The 18011-nt window shown below is 38.7% G+C and overlaps 1 protein-coding gene across 1 annotated transcript in view; it reads right to left on the minus strand.

Annotated features, from left to right (window-relative positions):
- LOC306761918 (connector enhancer of kinase suppressor of ras 2-like) overlaps positions 1-16351 on the minus strand; it is a gene marked incomplete at both ends in the record, with an annotated part of 28193 nt that extends 11842 nt beyond the window's left edge. The window contains 8 exons of the mRNA XM_079248252.1: positions 1523-1591; positions 2105-2164; positions 6626-6745; positions 6831-6872; positions 7433-7538; positions 9945-10147; positions 11683-11846; positions 16288-16351. Of these exons, the coding sequence (XP_079104378.1) occupies positions 1523-1591; positions 2105-2164; positions 6626-6745; positions 6831-6872; positions 7433-7538; positions 9945-10147; positions 11683-11846; positions 16288-16351 (828 nt within the window). The remainder of the gene's footprint in view (positions 1-1522; positions 1592-2104; positions 2165-6625; positions 6746-6830; positions 6873-7432; positions 7539-9944; positions 10148-11682; positions 11847-16287) is intronic.
- Between the last annotated feature and the right edge of the window lie 1660 nt (positions 16352-18011).

Here is an 18011-nt window from a genome sequence, read left to right on the forward strand (position 1 = left end):
CCGACATCTGTCAGAGAAGACACGTCCCATTGCTATACCACACATGAATAACAAATAGCTAATAAAACATAATAATCTAGATGTTTTACTGTTTTGATGTGGCTTACAAGAAACAAATCACACATACTCTTCAGTACCAAAACATGATGAAACAGAAACTGAGCCTACTGCCAGATGAAAATTAAGTTGTAACATATCAAAGTGGGAAAGTGCAGGTGCAACTTGCATCATAAATCATGGCTATGTTCCATTTTGGCATTTCAGAATAATGTGTGCATGGGCTGCTGAAGCATAACTGATGTTATTAATTACACCTCTTTGACATGCTAAAGTAGCTGCTTTCAGTTCCCCATTAGGAGAGACACAAACACCTCTCTGCTCTAAGTTTTGGAAGTTTTTAAACTCCACATGCTATTCAAGTCTTGACACCACAATCAACTTTGTATTTCCACTTTTTCTAAATAAGAAAAACTCAATTCACGGGTGAGTTGACTGACTGAAATAAGCAGATGTTTAATCACCATGAATCTTGCTGTTTCACATCCAGGCGGCAATTATTACCAACAGAAAGACTATATTTAAATTCTGCACTGCAGGAAGTTCTCCCATTTCTACGCAAAATAGTCGCTGTACATCTTGGCAACAGGTACCTTTTCCAGTTGTGTCTCACTGGCAGAAATCAATAAGAGGTAAATAAACCTTTTTCACAGCAGACATTTTGATGAATCACAGCATAAGGATTACAGGCTTGTTAAAAATGGGTTAGTTCTCTAGAAGTCATCCTGTGATAAATTCTATATAGCTATACGAAAAAAAAAACTTAAAAGATATCACTCCTTTAACAATATCAACCAAATGAAATGGTTTAATATAATGAATCATATCTGAGACTCTCCTTTAATGATGCGCTAAAATGTCTGCTGTGAATGATTGTGACTTTGGCTGAGTTTTGCTCAGGTTGAAGTTGTGCACAACTCAGAATAATGAGATGTCACCATGCATCCATGTTAAAATATGAGGAATGGTGAGTGACACTCCAAGTCTGAGCCCAGCAATGAACTTTATAGCATTGTTCCCAATTTATTTCTCACTGCTTTTCCACATAGACTACAGAGCAGAGGGATGTGGTTAATAAGTTCTCTCACACCAAAACAATAAGAGGTATAATTCTTTGAATGAGCTATGCCCAAATGAATGGAAACACTACATAAATACATAGGGTCTAGCTGGGTACATTTGTGAAAGAAATACTTCTGGTTCTGGTTTTATCAAACAAGCTGGTTAGCCCAGCGAAAGTAAAGTTAAACATCTATGCAGTGTCACACATGTAAGTTCTCAAAAACTGATCCAGACAATTCCTTTTTTTATCTTCAAAGCAAGTATGTAAACAGGCATTTGCATAAAAAGAGCTCGATTTGCACATGCAAAAAAATAATGCAAATGGAAATCAAGAAAATTCATACAGATATATGAGAAAACACATACAATGCAATAAGCCAATGGAAAATTAGTACAGCCTTACCACTGTCTGATGGTTGACCTGAATGACTTCATCTCCAGCGTGGATTTTCTTACAACGGTCAGCCAGGGACTAAAGAGATAGAGATTACTGAGATTTAACTTTAACCCGACCCTAGTGGACTTTTTATTTAACATTTAAGGAAAGAACCAAACATTCTCAAACTAAGTCAGTAACAGCTGCACAGCTGTGTTACTTTCCAACCCTGGGCTGTATGGAAATTACTGTAACTTTACCAAAAATGGATATCTATCTTCTCCCTAGCAAAAATGTTTAATCAGAGAGTAAATTACAGCCTTATTACATAAAACCAGTAGTAATAATTTTATTGAACCTGTTCTAAAAACTCTTCTCAAGTTTGCTGCAGCAAACATGAAGCATGTTAATATCCATATCCATTTTAGTCATAGTAGTACCAGGCAGCCTCAAGTACTAGGATGCACTTTCATCACGATTATTGGCAGTCTTAGAAAAGGGTGCTTTAGGGATGAAGAGGTTAAGTGGCTCTCATCACTCTATAAATTGCAATTGAAGTGAATGAACACAGAGGGGAACAAGGGTGAACAAAAAGAGGCTTGTACGTACTCCTTCAGTGGTCCCGGTTATCACATGCAAACCATCATACGTCGATTTGATATACATGCCCTAAGGGAATACAGCAATAATGTTAATAGTCAACTTATAAATCAAAACAACCTCTTGTGTACATATACTCAGCAAATTTCAGCACAGGCACACATGAATATTTACAGAACAGACCAGGCTGATTTTATATTTGCAAATCTGCATTAATCTGCTTGAAGAGCAAAATAGGTAGAGATCTGAATTTTATTTTATAGGCAGTAAAAGCTGGGATTGGCCTCACAAAGTCTTAAATAACTACATTAGATTTGTAAAACGTCCCACTGCGGTACTTTTCAAATGTACCTGCCATGTTTTGAATTTATCTCATGTATTTGGTTCCACTCAAGTCTGCCTCCAAGCCGATTAAATCAAACATGAAGGATTACATATCTGCAAATACTGCTGGTCTGTTGCAAGATAGCTAAAACTCAAAGCTTTCACTAAAAGGCATCTAAAGTGCGCAACAAACATACACACACATCCACACTCGCACACAGATATGGATGAATCCACGTGCATAACTGTGTCGCGCACACAGTCGCTTACAGATACACAGAAGCAGCATGCCAGTCTTCAAGATGAGTGGAGGAGGTTTATTTTTAGGCCACTCGGCCCACTGTCGTGTTCAGGGTTCACTGAACGGATGAGAGAACTTTCATGCCCAATACAAGCATTTGTGTGGGGGTGGGGTTTCTATTGTGGCCCCAAGCAGGGTGCTTGTGTTTTGAGTGTAGGTCAGCGCAAAGACGGAGTCCAGCAGAAGCAACCGCTCATCTGTGTTGCTAAACAGTTGTTTAAAAAAGATGCAAATGTGTTTGTCTGTTGTTGCGATGCCATTTTCACAATGTAGTCATTTGGATTTCACTCATTCCAACATTGCCAACATGTTTTTCTGTTACATGTTTTCAGCTGACTCACATGCCCACCAGCTCAACAAAGCCCAGTTCTGAACATCTACAGCAAAGCACGCAGTGTACGGTCACTTGTCCTCTATTCAAAACCACAAATTAAACACTGGATCACAGAAGAACAAATAAATGCATAATCAAATCTGCAAATAAATTATTTAATACAGCGGTCTCTGCTTGAAGCGCGTCAAATAAAATCTAAGCTGCATTCATCATGTTGAAATGAAGAAACAGAAGTAAATGAGACAATAGGTATTCTGTATCTGGCCAAGAAACCTATTCAGATAAAAACCTATGTATTTGGTCACTTCATAGCTAAAAACGTTCTTTTTCCATTTACAAAATGATGAGACTCTATAAAAATGAAAGATATAAAAACAGAACACAATGATTTTTACATTTCATAAACCCTTATTTTATTCCAATCAACACATCATATGTAGAAACTGAGATATTTTAACATTTTAGTGGTGTATATTAGCTTATTTTGCATTTGATAGCAACAGCACACCTCAAATAAGGTGATGATGTTTACCATTGTGTAGCATCCCCTCTTCTTTTATCAAATGTCCGGAAACATTTGAAAACTCAGCAAACTAGTTGATGGAGTTTTAGGAGAAGAAAGTTGTCTCATTCTGATCTGATGCAGATTTCTAGCTGTTTAACAGTCTGTGTTGTCAAGTTTTTCCCTTCGTGAAGCACCAAGTGTTTTCTTTTGGTGAAAGGTCTGGATGGTAGACAGGTCAGTTCAGCACATGGACTCTTTTCCTGAGATAGAAATGCTGTATAGAGCAAGAGGTTTAATACTGTCCTGCTGAAACTTTGCTCTAAAACCTCCAACTACCCCCAGATGCGTAAGCTGCCCATGTCATAGGTGTTGCATCAATAGCACTAGGCTTTCAAACTGTCCTCTGAGAACAAGCTGAATAGTCCCCATTTCCTTTATTCTGCAGGACATGGTTTCCAAAAAGAACTTTAAATTTTGATGAAACTGACCACGATACAGTTTTCCACTTTTTGTCTTTAAAATCAGCTTTGGCCCAGTAAAGATGGCATTGTTTCTGGAGATCATAGCTCGTGTTCACATGGCTTTCTTTTTTTTTTTTGCCTGATAAAGCTGTATTGTAGATTACACAGTGAAATGTGTTCATGGAGAGTGATTTCTGGAAGTGTTCCTGAACCCATGCTGTAATTTCCAGAAGAGAATAATCCCTCATTTTAAAGACGAGGTGTCTAAAGTTGGTCTTTGAGGGTTGATGTTCTGCAGGTTTTCCATGTATCCCTGTTCAAACACACCTGACTCAAATTAAGCAGTCACTATGTAGAATTTCATTGGCTGTTGTATCCACTTAGTGTAACTAAGTTGTGTTAAAACAGATATACATTGAAAACCTTAAGGACAGTGTTTATCAACCACTGTGCCGTGGCACACTAGTGTGTTGTGATCGATCATTCGGTGTGCCCTGAGAAATTATCCAATTTCACCTGATTGGTCTAAAAAGCAGCACTGTGTTCATCCATGGCTCAGGTGAAAGGTAATAACATTTCTTTTCTTGTGTTTCATCTTATTTCTATTCAAGGCAACTTTGACAAGATGTACTTTTATATTAATAATATGGGCTTTTTAAAAAAAAAAAAAAAACAAACAAAAAAAAAAAACATATTGGCTTGTGGGCTTGTGGTGTGCCTTTTGAGTTTTCAGTGAAAAAAGTGTGCCTTGGCTCAAAAAAGGTTGAAAAACTGCTTTAGGACATTGGCCCTGGATGACCATCTTTGGACACCCCTGTTTTAAAGCAATAATGCCAGAAGACCCAGATAACCAGCATCTACTTTTGAACTGCCTCGTTCCTTGTTTACAGAAATTCCTTCTGATTATCATTTAAAGATAATATCCACCAGAGATGCAAGATTTTCAAAATCTTTGTAATTATAAGTTTAGAAAAAAATTTTTTTGAAATTGTTTCACTATTTTTTTAGATGCAGTTTGATGCATATGAACCTCTGCCAATATGTACATCCCAGAGGCTCTGCCATTTAACAAACCTAGCTTTTAATTTGTGCCACTTACTTTTCCAGCCTCCGTTGCCCTGTTCCAACTTTTGGTATGTGCTGCTCCCATCAAATAAATTTTCCATTAAATATTAAGTGCAGTTTCAACATCTAACATGTTGTTCATGTTGTATTGGAGAAAAATATCAGCTTATGAGATTTACAAATCATTGCATTCTGTTTTAGTCACAGGGTCCCAAATTTATTGGATTTGGGTTGTGCATATGTGCTTGGTGTTCAAATGCGAAACTTGTCTTTTTAAAAGTTTTGATCTGGAAGAGCTAAATCAGGCAAAGTTAGTATTGTAGCTGAGCGGGTGTTTTGACTATATTTGCAGTGAAAGACATGCTACACATGCCATATTTGTGTCACAAAATATACGAGTCATGCTGTTATGGTTTGTTTTTGGGGTTTTTTTGTTGTTGTTTTTTAATTAGTATATAACATCATTAGTAGCAGTTTTGTACTTTACTTCTTTGTTGACTTTTTTCCTCTGTTCATTTCATCAAACCTGAAAAACAGTTTTACATCTTCATATCTCAAGTAGACTAAGTTATGTTCAGGCTTAACAAAGGGCTGTCTTGTGAGAAAAGTATAGTAGAGTGCTTGACATGTATATTACCATATTATTGTACAAGTTTAAGCTGAAACATCTGAATGTATCATTTTGCTTGACTCCATATGCTCAGAACTCTTCATGTAAACTCTTTTATATTATTAAACATTTGCAATGTAGCACACTTTATTGCAAACTTGATATTTTTAGGCTGCTAAACTACAAACAAACTGACATTGTTATGCATACACTACACTTACATTTCAACACGAGTTACATGGTATCAGACAGACTTGAATCATGAATGCACTCTTCAGGCTGAAAGTGTCTCTATTTTAAACCATTTTAGGGTAGGAGGGGATTCAATATTCCCTAACCAATCATTAAAGACCAATGTACCCACTTAACCTTAGCTTGACAGAAGCATTAGTCCCATCCATGCTGCTGACGGGCTTATTGTTAATTGTCCTGCGGTGTTTATTGGACCATTTGCTTGTTCACATGTACAACTGCCAGACAAATCATTAAACTCCATGGAATGGACATCATCAAAGTAAATGACGGTACTCTAATATGAGAAAGACCATCCTACAGATAATTAGGGTGTGGTTTCTAAACCAATCCTAAAAAAAAAAAAGCATCACATCAGCTTTTATTGATAAAACCATCATACAAATGCTCATTCATCTTTTAATCTTTTTCTTTATTTTTCATCACTGAGAACTAATTATGCAACCATCATTTGCTATTACATTCACTCTTATTCTGTAAATGAGCAGCATGTCATTTTGGTCATGCATTTTTGTGCTGACGTTCCTAAACCTGCATTGTTCCAATTAATTAAAAAAAGATAATCCACAAGTGTTTGTTGTTTATGTGTGAATGATTTACATGAGCTACGAAGCCACGAGACAACACTCGACATCTCCACGCGTATAATTGTATGATATCATCGCAATGGATGCTTACCAAGCCTTCAGTGGATTTTATGTTGGCAAGCTGCACAACTTCCAAATGTGCAGACTGGGACACCATCGGATCCGAGGAAAGAGTAATAATTTGGTCGCACACTTCAGACAGGGTTTTACACTGAGGAGGACACATTAGGGATGATTGCAATTTCAAAGTGCACACATAATAGCTTAATTTTCCTGGAATGAAGTCAGAAACTCACCACATTGAGGATCTTGTTTTCTGTTTCGTACACAGAGCAGTCCTGAGGAACATTCGGAAAGCACTGTTACCTCAAGAGAATTCATCTAAATGGAGTTATAATTGGCATTTCTGCTGTAGGTGGATATAAGCAAAAATCGAGCAGTTTGGCACCTATAACCCCCCCCAACACTCCCACACAAGCATTGCACAAACATAAAACAAATGAGTCACCAATGCGGAGGCAAGTCTCTTTATTACTCTTTGCCAATCTTCCTCTCTCAGCCTTCAGCTCTCTCTGGTTTGCCCTCTTTCACTCCCACCTTTCATTTTTTCCCTTACCTCCAAATCAACACTTTGCTTCAAAAAGACAAAACTAAAAGCTATTACGTATCACTTATTTACTGAGTCATACATGATTCACTGTCCTCATTCAACCGCAGCGAGCAAAGACAAATAGCATCAAAGTCAGATTTGGGATCAATTCTAACCTGATCTGACCCAATGAGATATTTGTACGAATGCTACAATTGCAGCAAACATTAATGATGATGTATTGTGTTATTATTGCAATAGAATAAGAAAAATTAGTTACACTTAAGGAATTTTGTCCAGTTTTTTTACCTGTTGTACAATTGTTGTGAGCTCAAGACACAACTGGATCACGTTGTTTCTGGTCACAGAGTAATCTGCTACTGCAGCAAATGGAGACCTGAAAAAGAAGGAGCACCTGGACTGAACCATTAGACCATTCTTCCTTTGAGAATAAATCACTGGTAAATGTGTGGAAATACTTCCAAACATTTAATCATCTTAAACTATGATTGTTTTAAAGGATGGGAACTCAATGATTTGAAAACAACATTTAAAATATTTATGCTTTTTAATCAAAAACATGAGCACATAGTGTAATTAGTAGCGTCATCTGTCATCAGGAACTCAGCTTTACAGTCTGTCTGTAATCCAGCTATCTTTGGATTTCAAGTATTTCTGCTAATCAGCAACTTTGCATTTAAAAATATAGAAATAAAACACAAATAGTAAACTTTTACCAGAATGAAGGCTGCTATGTCATCTTTATAGGAAAAAGCAATCAGCTTCTTATTTCTGTTCAGTAATGGTGTAGAGTATAGAGTGAATTGTTAAACTTAATGAGACATGTCATAATTTGCCTTTGTCAGACTTGATCAAAGTAAAAATTGGACATATTGATCAGTGTATGATGTTCCTTGATCTGCCTTGATTGCACTGACATCCCAGTATAGAACAGCTCCACTGGCCCATGCCCCTCCTGCACACTGACAGCCCTGCAAAGCTCCTTCAGTGATTTCTGCATCCAAAGCATGAACAAGCTCTGCTGCAGTTCCTCAGTTCCTGCAGCAGTGAGAACGGAAACCAGGGTTTGTATTTATCAAACTTATTAGAATTACTCCTAAGAAGCCTGTTTAGAGCTGACTTATGAATAAAAACATTCTTCACTAAAAGCTGCACTTAAAAGTTTTTTATCAATTGTTTTACACACTTTTAGCAAAGTGTATGAGTCAGAGCGGAAACACAACGGTACTAAGTGCCGTAAACATAATTTTAGCTGATGTCACTTCCAAGTCCACTGAATTGGCCCATCGCTCACTGGAACTATTTATCTGAAAATATGGAAATATCTTAGGCAGACATCTGAGTACGTTGTTAAATGAACAATGGGAGTGTATATTTAGACGATCAACAAAATTATACATAATATATACAATGGTAATTATTCAAAAATGTTTCCTCATTTAACTCCTTTATTGTATAACTGAGTGTGTGGTTACTGGTCAGATGATGTCCTTTATTAAAATTGCAACATACAGTTGCAGAAAAAACTATTAGACCACCCTTGTTTACCAAAAATTTCACATTCATTTTTAATAAATGTTACATCTAAAGGTGCATTTGTTTGGAAAACAAGTGTGATCTAATCTTTTTTTTTTTTTTTTTTTTTTTTGCAACTGCACATTAGACCAACTCTGTCCAAAGGATACGGTTTGACCACCTGCTCGTCGTCAATCAAAGACTAAATGTCCTTTTGCTCCCAGAACATTCACACAAGAGTATCTTGCCTCAGTGCCATCTTCTACAGGCGACTTCTAACCACTGAGGACACTTCTGGAGGTCTCTTAAATATCTGGAAGTGTGATTCTCAGATTTGAGAAAGATGATAAATAGCTTTTATTCTTAAGTTTGACAGTATTTATATACTTAGACTTAGATATTTTAATCGTACTTACTCCTATATATCAGCAACAAGCAGGTTTCTGGGGGGAACTGGCGGAGTTCCCACCGTCTTCCTCCCGCAGACAAAACACATGCATGTCAGGCCCATTTGGATGTGTACATTCTTGCTTGGAGTGAGTCTGATTGAATGTTTGTCTCGTTGTGTAGGCTCTGTAATAGACTAAGAAAGAGCTCCAGCCCCCTCGTAACCTTGCATTTGAATAATCCATTATTTCAAGAAAACAAAGTTGGTTTTATTTTGGCTTTTGTCTTCCTTTCTGATTTTTTAAATAACTTAAGCTATGTCATTTTTCCTTTTAGTTAGAGTGGGGCCTTAGATTTTTAGTTCTGATAATTTAATGTGCTAATGCTACAAACGCACCAAGACACAAACACACAGACACAATACCACAAACAAGTGAGGGATAAAGCCACATATAAACAGACTTGTTCAGTGTCTTTTTGGTCACATTGTCAGAATCCAGTTATATAAGGCCTTTAGTAATCTCTTCCTTCCTGTCAGATGATTGGTCATGGACATTATAGAACATGTAACTCATCTGCATCTGTTTTGGAAAGAAAAGAAACGTTCTCTCAAGAAAAAAAATACTAAATTTCATGTCTTCTGAAGCCAGTTTTATGTTTGATTGGATGCAATTCAGTTTTAAACCTGACTTGCAAAAATTGTAAATAAAACAAAAAAACACATAAATGCTAACTGAGAGCTAAATATTTATGTTTTTTGCTTGAAAATGTAGCACACGCTTTGTGGGTGTATCTATGAATGTGTGTGCTGATGAATGCATGGTTAGTATACCCAAGTGTCTCTATGCGCAGTAACATGTTCAAATCCATTAAAGGGCAATGTTTTTGCAAATCTCACCTGTCTAGCCATGCAAGAAGGCTCTTGGCAGCTGCAATGAGGTCCACAACAGAGGTAAGGAAGTCATTGGGCAGTTTGCGCGTGGCTCGGCCATCATATTGGCCACTGCGCCGCCGGCCGGTGATGAAGTTCTGCAGGTTTTTGGCAGATGCACTAAGTTTATGAGAAAGCGTCTTCAGATTCTCAGTCTCCAGCCCATAATTCTAAAGGAGAAAAGAAAGCAAAATCTCTCCACTTGAACAATCCGTCAGTGTTTGTTTTAACCAAGGTGTATTCCAAGAATTTCTCTACCATGGAGACTGAAACCTATTGTTGCCTTTATACTGCTCTGTGAGAACTACTGGCAGACTAAATCCACTTTGCTGCACAATAGAAATGTTGCAGATATAAACAAACCATATCAGAAAGCAGGTGTCCCTTTGAGTATCAGTGTACAGCTGAACACTCATTACCTTGCATACTGCACGTGCAGACCTGTGGTGTCTCCGTCTCCCACATTAGAATTTTCTTGGGAGGAGAGACCGCAGCAGGAGGTCCAGTAATCATACTTAATACAGGAGTGCCTGACAGACTTAAAACTAAATCCTAGTTACATAAGAAGCTTTGTGGCTGAAGCAGGGTCCCCTGTGCAGGGATGAAGGATGAGAGGCGTTATGGTTCAGATTGCATCTGCAACCCTCAGTTCACAAAATCTCCATCCAGTTTCTCTGTAGGTCTTTGGGGTTAACGTAAACCAATCTCTATCACTCTTCCACCCACCTGCCACCAGTCCAACTTCTGAACCCTCTATCACTTGGTCCTTTTACATCATTTACTCCATCTGATCTTGACTGCAAAAGCAGACCATATACCCAATATCTTAACTTACAATGCAAGTGGTTATCATTTCTAGAACTAATAAGTTGCCACATGAACTGCGTCAACTCAAAAAAAAATCCAAACAAATTCATTTCAGCGACGAACAAAGCAAAAATATCTGCTTTGTGGAATTATTACAAAGTCTCCAGTTTATTTTAATTCACACCATCGTCTTTTGTGATATTTCACAAGAGCTACCCAGATTCTGGCACGGAGGCATAATCTGATTGCATTATGTTATTCTGTCAGCAGCTACAGGCCGATTCCTCTTCCGACCAGGAAGGTAAAGCGGCCGTTAGTTCACTTTTGTGATCTCACCAGCATTAATCACACGGTAACCAGGTCACTGCAGTAATATGTGAACAGAGCGTTATGACCTGAATCAAGTCATGCTCATACCACTTTGGCAACATATTAACCATATCAAATCAGCAGAGCAGCTGTCAATACCAGCAGGAATCACTTAAAAAGTGGCTGTAATCTACCTCTGCACTAATGACAGTTTTAGAACGTGTCTGCTAGAAGTGAAGGACATTTTCCATGATTACCCTCTAATAGATCTGATGTAATATTTTACAAGTGTGGCCTAAAGCAATCCTGGTCACATACAGTTTATTCCTACAGTGACTCATATTGTTTACAGATAAATGGACTAACTGAAGCAAAATTACAAACATTATCATCTGAAAGATTTTATAATTTGAGTTTTTTTGTTTTGTTTTTTCATCAAGTAATTTAATTGCACAACTTTGTTTATGCACTCACAGTTAGATCACTTCTGAAAACTAAGGAAGCTCCAAATATTCTGTAGAAACTTCATTCCATGACTAAAGCAATTGCACAGAGTGGTGGGAAGACAACGTGGGAAGTTTGGACTCACCAGAGCACAGAGTAAGTCCACTGCTTCTAGGATGAGCTCCTGATGGCCAATTCTAGATACTCCCAAGTCCTCCAGCTCCTGGTGGGTGATTCGCAGCAGCTGGTCCCCCCCTACTTTCTCTTTCTCAAAGGTTTTGATGTACTGCTGCAGGCAGTCATCCAGACCTGAAGGAACCACGCAGGAAACATTTTCAACTCAGCTTGGCAAGTGTAAAATGTTGTTTCAAAGGGGTGACTGTTTTTCAGATTTCTTGTGAAGCTTCTATTTGCACTGTATGTTGTAACAAGGCTTCATGTTGCTTTCTTTGCAACAGTCAACGCCATAAATCTGACACGTGTGAGAGCACAGGTTGGTTTTTTACAACATTCAAGTGTGAATACAGTCAGTGTCACACAAGCAATCTGACACCTCTAACACCCTTACGCCCCTCCCCGAACTTCACTGAGCTGCATTTTCAGGTATAAATGGGGTGTGTATGTGTGTGTATGTGTGTAAGGGGGGAGGTGGCTCTCAATTAAACAGGGCAGTGATTCTGAGCTTGCATTAAATGAAGTGCTGCAGACAGAAACAAAAATAACCGTGGAGCTCCTGTCTGTGTCGACACTTTGATGGTTCACTATATGAAACTTATAAGTCGAATATGGGAAAATGGGTCGATTAATAAATCATGGGTGGAAACGAGAAAACCCAGAATTATTACTCAGAATTAAAATATAACTCTGTTTGACATGTGAAATTGCTCATTTACATTTTTTCCTAGCTCCAGTCTTTGCATATTAAAGCATAATATAGTGTTTATAAGAATTTATAAGTAAATTGATGTGATTTAAGTTTGGGTGGGTTTTTCTTTTTGTTTGTTTGGTTTTTTTTGCATGTAATTCCTGCACACTACATTATTATTTATCTTAGTTTTGTTCACTCCCAGGATAAAGTAATACAATAAATAATTCAAAGTAATACAACATAAAAAAAAAAAAAAAACAACAAAATGACTTTTTATTCATGTATCAAAGCTGGACCATTGCTTAAAAAAAAGTACTCAAGAAAGTAACTTTTGTGGGGCTTATTGCATACAATTAGCCATTTTCCCACTTTCTATATCCCTATTTCCATTTACTTTTTTATCATTCTTATTTCGAGAACCAATTAAATATATGATATACATGATATATATATATATTGTACAGGCGCATATGGGTGAATATAATCGTCAGAGCCTAATCTTAAATTTGAAGGCAATCTTGCTCAGAGGCACTTTTTTTTACGCTGGGTGAAGTGGTTCCTCGTCCTGATAGTAGTCTGTACATTTTGGAATCACGAACAGGAAGAAATGTAGTTAGACCCCTCAGTTTACTGTAAATCTGTAAAAACTCTGACCAATCTAAACGTTTGGAAATTAAGTTGTTCATTTCTTATATTTCGCAAACTTCTTCTCCTGACTCCCCTCCTCCCCTTCCTGCAGAACATACCTGATAGCCACACCCTGCATATAAATAGCGTGTTAAGATGAAAATACAAAGGAGTGAAGAAGAAACTCGGAAGGCAAACATGGCTGAGAAAAGGATTTTTCTCCGCTCGGTTTATATGCCTCCTTCCCTTAACAGCCAAGAAAGATAAAATTGTTGGTGGAAAAGCTGTAAATAAAAAGCCTTGGATCACGCAAGGAGCAAATCTGAGGGGGAGGAGCCAAAGACAGGGTGCCACTTTCAGATCTTGCTAGCTCCCCAACATTACCTACCCCAGCTTTAATCAGGCATTCATGTCAGGTTTAGCTGGCAGCTAAGTGGTGAAGAGGAAAGATAGGGAGCTCCATGGTTTTGCACAGCACTTAAAGGCTTAACTAATCAGCCTCTTTACCGAGTTAATTGAAACTCATTATGTCAATGAAGTATACCCATGTTGCCATAGAAACCACAAAGCAGGTTTTTGGCAAGCCATTCTCTCTGACGGCAGGATGAAATAAATAAGTTAAGGGAGGCCGTGATACTTGAGAAATTCAGCTAATGTAGCAATGAGCAATGTGATACATGGGAATAACTAAAACACTCTCAAAGGGTTTTGAGATATTTCAGATATTTTGCGGCATGATCTGCTCATGTCGATGTTTGTCACGTTAAGGAAAGGTGCAATGAAATGAAAGTGGCTAAATTAAACGAGAAGTGTTTGTTAATGCTATTCCCTTTAAAAATGCATTCATTTGTTCTTTACTTGTTATGTCAACATATGCCCTAAATGACAGACTGCAATTCTGGTGTATCAGTTTTTATGTCCATTTCATTCACAGGTCAAATTATGAAGCAAACAAATAAGAAATTAAAAGCTGAGCACCGACATGTGCAGATCTCTATTCCAGATAATCCACTTGTGATGTAAGGAAGAAGAGCTGTTCAACTCTGGTAGCATTGTTTTACAGGCTTTGTGTTAATCTCAACAGTCATTGATCATTGTCAGGGTGTGTGTCAGACAAGGGGAGTGTGAGTGTGCAAGTATGCGCTTGAGGAGAACAAAGATAAAATTGATTTATTTTACAAAACATGAATTATATTTAGGCACGCTGTCAAAAAGGACAAAAAGGGAGATTATACAAAGCCTGAATTTGGTTTTCAGCTTAAAACATGAAGCTAATTTTAAAATTAAAATAAACACTGCAGTGAAATGCATATATATGCATTTGTTCATGCTGCTCACTAAGTATGTCAAGAACAAATTTTCAGTGAAAGCTGGAATTCTTTTCTCTGTGATGAGACTTGTGTTTAAACAGCTTTGTCACAGCTGTGAATAGAGCGTCTAGCTCACACAAAACTAACTGGGGGTGGAGAGTGGGACTGTGGGAAGGTCACAGGGTGCCCCTATTTGGCCTCCAGTGACATCACAGGGCGGTATGCTAATAATGGAACCTGTGAATGGTATAGACAAAATGTTGCCAGTACTCAGGGTTTTAGGATGGATGTAGGACGAGAGTAAAGCCCCCCCACTCTACCGTTTTCTCTGCCTCAGTGTCTCTCAGTGCCACTTTTGTCCCTCACTTCAAATTACCATTACTGGGCACTGGGCACAAGAACAGTCTCTGCTCCACTTGTCAGATGTGGGACACTCAAGAGAGCTCGCTCATATCCCAGCTTCACTTCTTGCCTTTTACTTTTCTACTTGTGCTTACATCTTATTTACATATCATAATAATTATTTACAGATCTCATCTTAATGGATTTAGTCATGGTGTTTTGGCCTGTTTTCGTACATTTGTCTGTGTAATCTTTGTATTCGTTAATCCTCCTTTGTGACAGACTTGGAATTCGTTTCTTGAAAGAGGTAAAACATTCATCTTTAAAAGGTGGAACAAATATTCAGGAACAAATACCAATAGCGGTCTGATCCCTGTGATCCCTTGTGATTTGAGCCAGCAGAGAAGCCCTACAGGCTGAGAATTACGATGATGTGTGTGTGTTTGTGTGTCCATGTGTTGAGGCAGTAAAGATGTATGGATGTGATGGTTTCAGGTGGAGGCCTGTGGCTTGACACGTGAGCATGTGGCTCCGCAAAAAAACACACATACACGAAACAATTACTGTGTTAACAGACAAACACAGAGAGGCAGATAACTGCCTCCTACTGAGAACATCTCCTCTTACATTTCTATCAGAAATGCTTGCAGTCATAACTTTGAAATGCAAACAGAATAGAAGCAAAGCTGATGAGGAGTATGTGCACTGAGTGGGCTGATATAAATCCTGCTCATCTGTTTGGGGCATTTACAGATCTTTGAATCAAAGGAAACACTAATCTGACACAGATTAATTGTGTCAAGTAACCCATTTCTAGTCTTCCAGTAATTACAGTTCAGGTCAGTTCACTCTCTCCTGGATGCAACTGGCCAAAAGAAAGCAGCATTATCAATCTGAATCCAACCTGTGTCTTTTTATTTAAACATTTAAATAACATTTAGATGACTAAAAAAAGATGCCTCTGAAAGCTCGTGTTTGAATTTTGCTTCATATAAGAAGTGAACACAAGTACTTTAATGGGGGGATTACTCTAGGTGCATTTAGTATAAAATGCTGTTCCTTGTCGGATGTGACTTCTTGGGAGACTCACAGCAAATATCGATCAACATTTGGAACAGATGGTTGCAAAAGCTCGCAAGATTGCTCTTTGCAATTCTGTCAACGCGCAGTTTGAAAGCTTGGTCAACAACTTAAGCCTGCATGTCTCTAAAGACAGATTCCAACCCTTAAAACCAGAGAGAAGTGGGATTATACATGCGTAATCTCCGCGGTTTCCCAGCCTCCCGCAAGGCAGCTCTGCGTTAACAATGACCACCGCAGGACACAATAGGTTTTAAACCGTTTGGATGCGTGAGGCTCAGGAGAACATACCCGCCTGAAAGAACAAGTGGATTCAACAGTACTGATAGGAAAATCGATAGGATGAATTAGATCATGACAAAAAGCTACACAGAGGCCAATGAAAGAGAAATTCGAGGCTCAGCAGGTGTTTTGTATCTGGAGTCAGTTCGTGTGCATTTCGACTCTCGGTGGAACAATATTCACTGTAACATAGTTTGATAATATCGGTTTATGATGTGCAGATATGGTACACGAAACCCACCTTTCATCCATTCGACCACCTGACTGGAGCTCCACTTGCTCACAGGCTCCATAACCAGTGCCATGGTAGAAGTTTGTCTTCACGCTTCACAAAAGAAAACACACCCCAAAAAAACAACTCCCCACTCAAAAGGGGGACTTAAATATTCTTAAAAATAAATAAATTACTTCACAAATTTAAGCCGTCTCCTAGTTCGTTGGTATTGAATGTGAATGTTTACAAACAAATCGAGGTAGGTCCAAAATGTTCAAATTCCGCTGAGAGAAGCCTAAGTGGAGCCCTGCAGACTTGTGCGCATTCCGACGCTGTTCACTCTTTTGACAGAGGTCTTTTACTTATAATTCACGTCAGGCTCAGTGGCAGCGATGCTGGTCGGTGCCTGCAACCCGAGCCCTCTTCCAAAATACATCTCTGTACCATCCAGAGCAGCGAACAACGCGCGGACTGTTACTTCATACTGATGCCTAGAGAGGTTGCATTCGCTCTGAGCATCCTCCCTCCCCTTCCCCAGACATGGAGTCATAGCCCTCACAGCCTTCACCGCTCCGCGCATTCTTGTATGAGGGGTGATTAGTGCCACTGGAGCAGCGGGAAGAGGGGAGGCAGGCCCTTTGCTTGAGAAAGGTAAAATTATGCAGAAAAGCAGACTATTCAACGGTATTAGCCTCAATGCTTAGATCAGATCATGGCGATGGATGACTTGCCAGATATATACTCTTCCATGAGAACTATTTCAGAGCTATTTTTATATCAAAGCTGGAGTACCGTATTTTCACAACCATAAGGCGCACCGTACTAAAAGGCGCAGTCTCAGTTATGTGCGCCCTTTCTGTATTTAACACATACATAAGGCACACCTGACCATAGGGCACGGGTTTTATATACCGGTACAATCCACGCCCGCTTCCCCCTTTAACATTCTCAATGCACAAAAGCATACAAGTATGCCTTTTTTAAAAACAGAGTGGGAGCAAAACCAGTTTGGTTGTGCTTTATTTAAGTATTGATTACAAAGTACTAACATTTTTTAATCATCAATCAATCATCAATAGGCGCGGGCATGGTAAAACACGCGGATAAAACAAGCACACAAGTGTGCGTATTTAAAAATAGACCGGGACCAAAACTGAGTTTGGTACTCACATTTTTTTTTTTTTTAGAGGGGAGGCAGGCCCTTTGCCTGATGACGATTCAGGAAATCGTCATCAGTCAAACCCATCAAAGTCCTCATCCTCTGTTTCTGAATTGAACAGCTGCGCTAAATCTCCAGCGTCTTTCCTCCAACTCGGGCCACCTTGCCTTATGGCCACAGAAACTCAGCTGCGTCTTCTTTACCTGTCAGAGCTTGTTTTCCATCTTCCTCCACTTGCGAACCATCGATTCATTAATCTTAAATTCTCTCTCGGCTGCTCGATTTCCGTGTTGCTTGGCGTAGTTGATGGCCTTCAGTTTAAACTGTGCTTCTTAAGCGTGTCTTTTTGCCATTTTCAGGGTTGTTAGAAAAAGGTGTTCTGCATAACGCACATACCTGTTCTTTTATGTGTGATCAACGCCCACGCTTCACCCTTTAACGTTCTCATGGTGTTCTTTACTACCTCCGATTACAACAACAACTCGCACACAAAGGGCGCACTGCACTATAGGGCGCGCCGCACATTTTGAAGAAAATCTAAGACTTTTATGTGCGCCTTATGGTCGTGAAAATACGGTAGATAATGTGTAAT

The sequence above is a fragment of the Telmatherina bonti genome (assembly GCF_933228915.1).
Source record: "Telmatherina bonti genome assembly, chromosome: 10".
NCBI lineage: Eukaryota > Metazoa > Chordata > Actinopteri > Atheriniformes > Telmatherinidae > Telmatherina > Telmatherina bonti.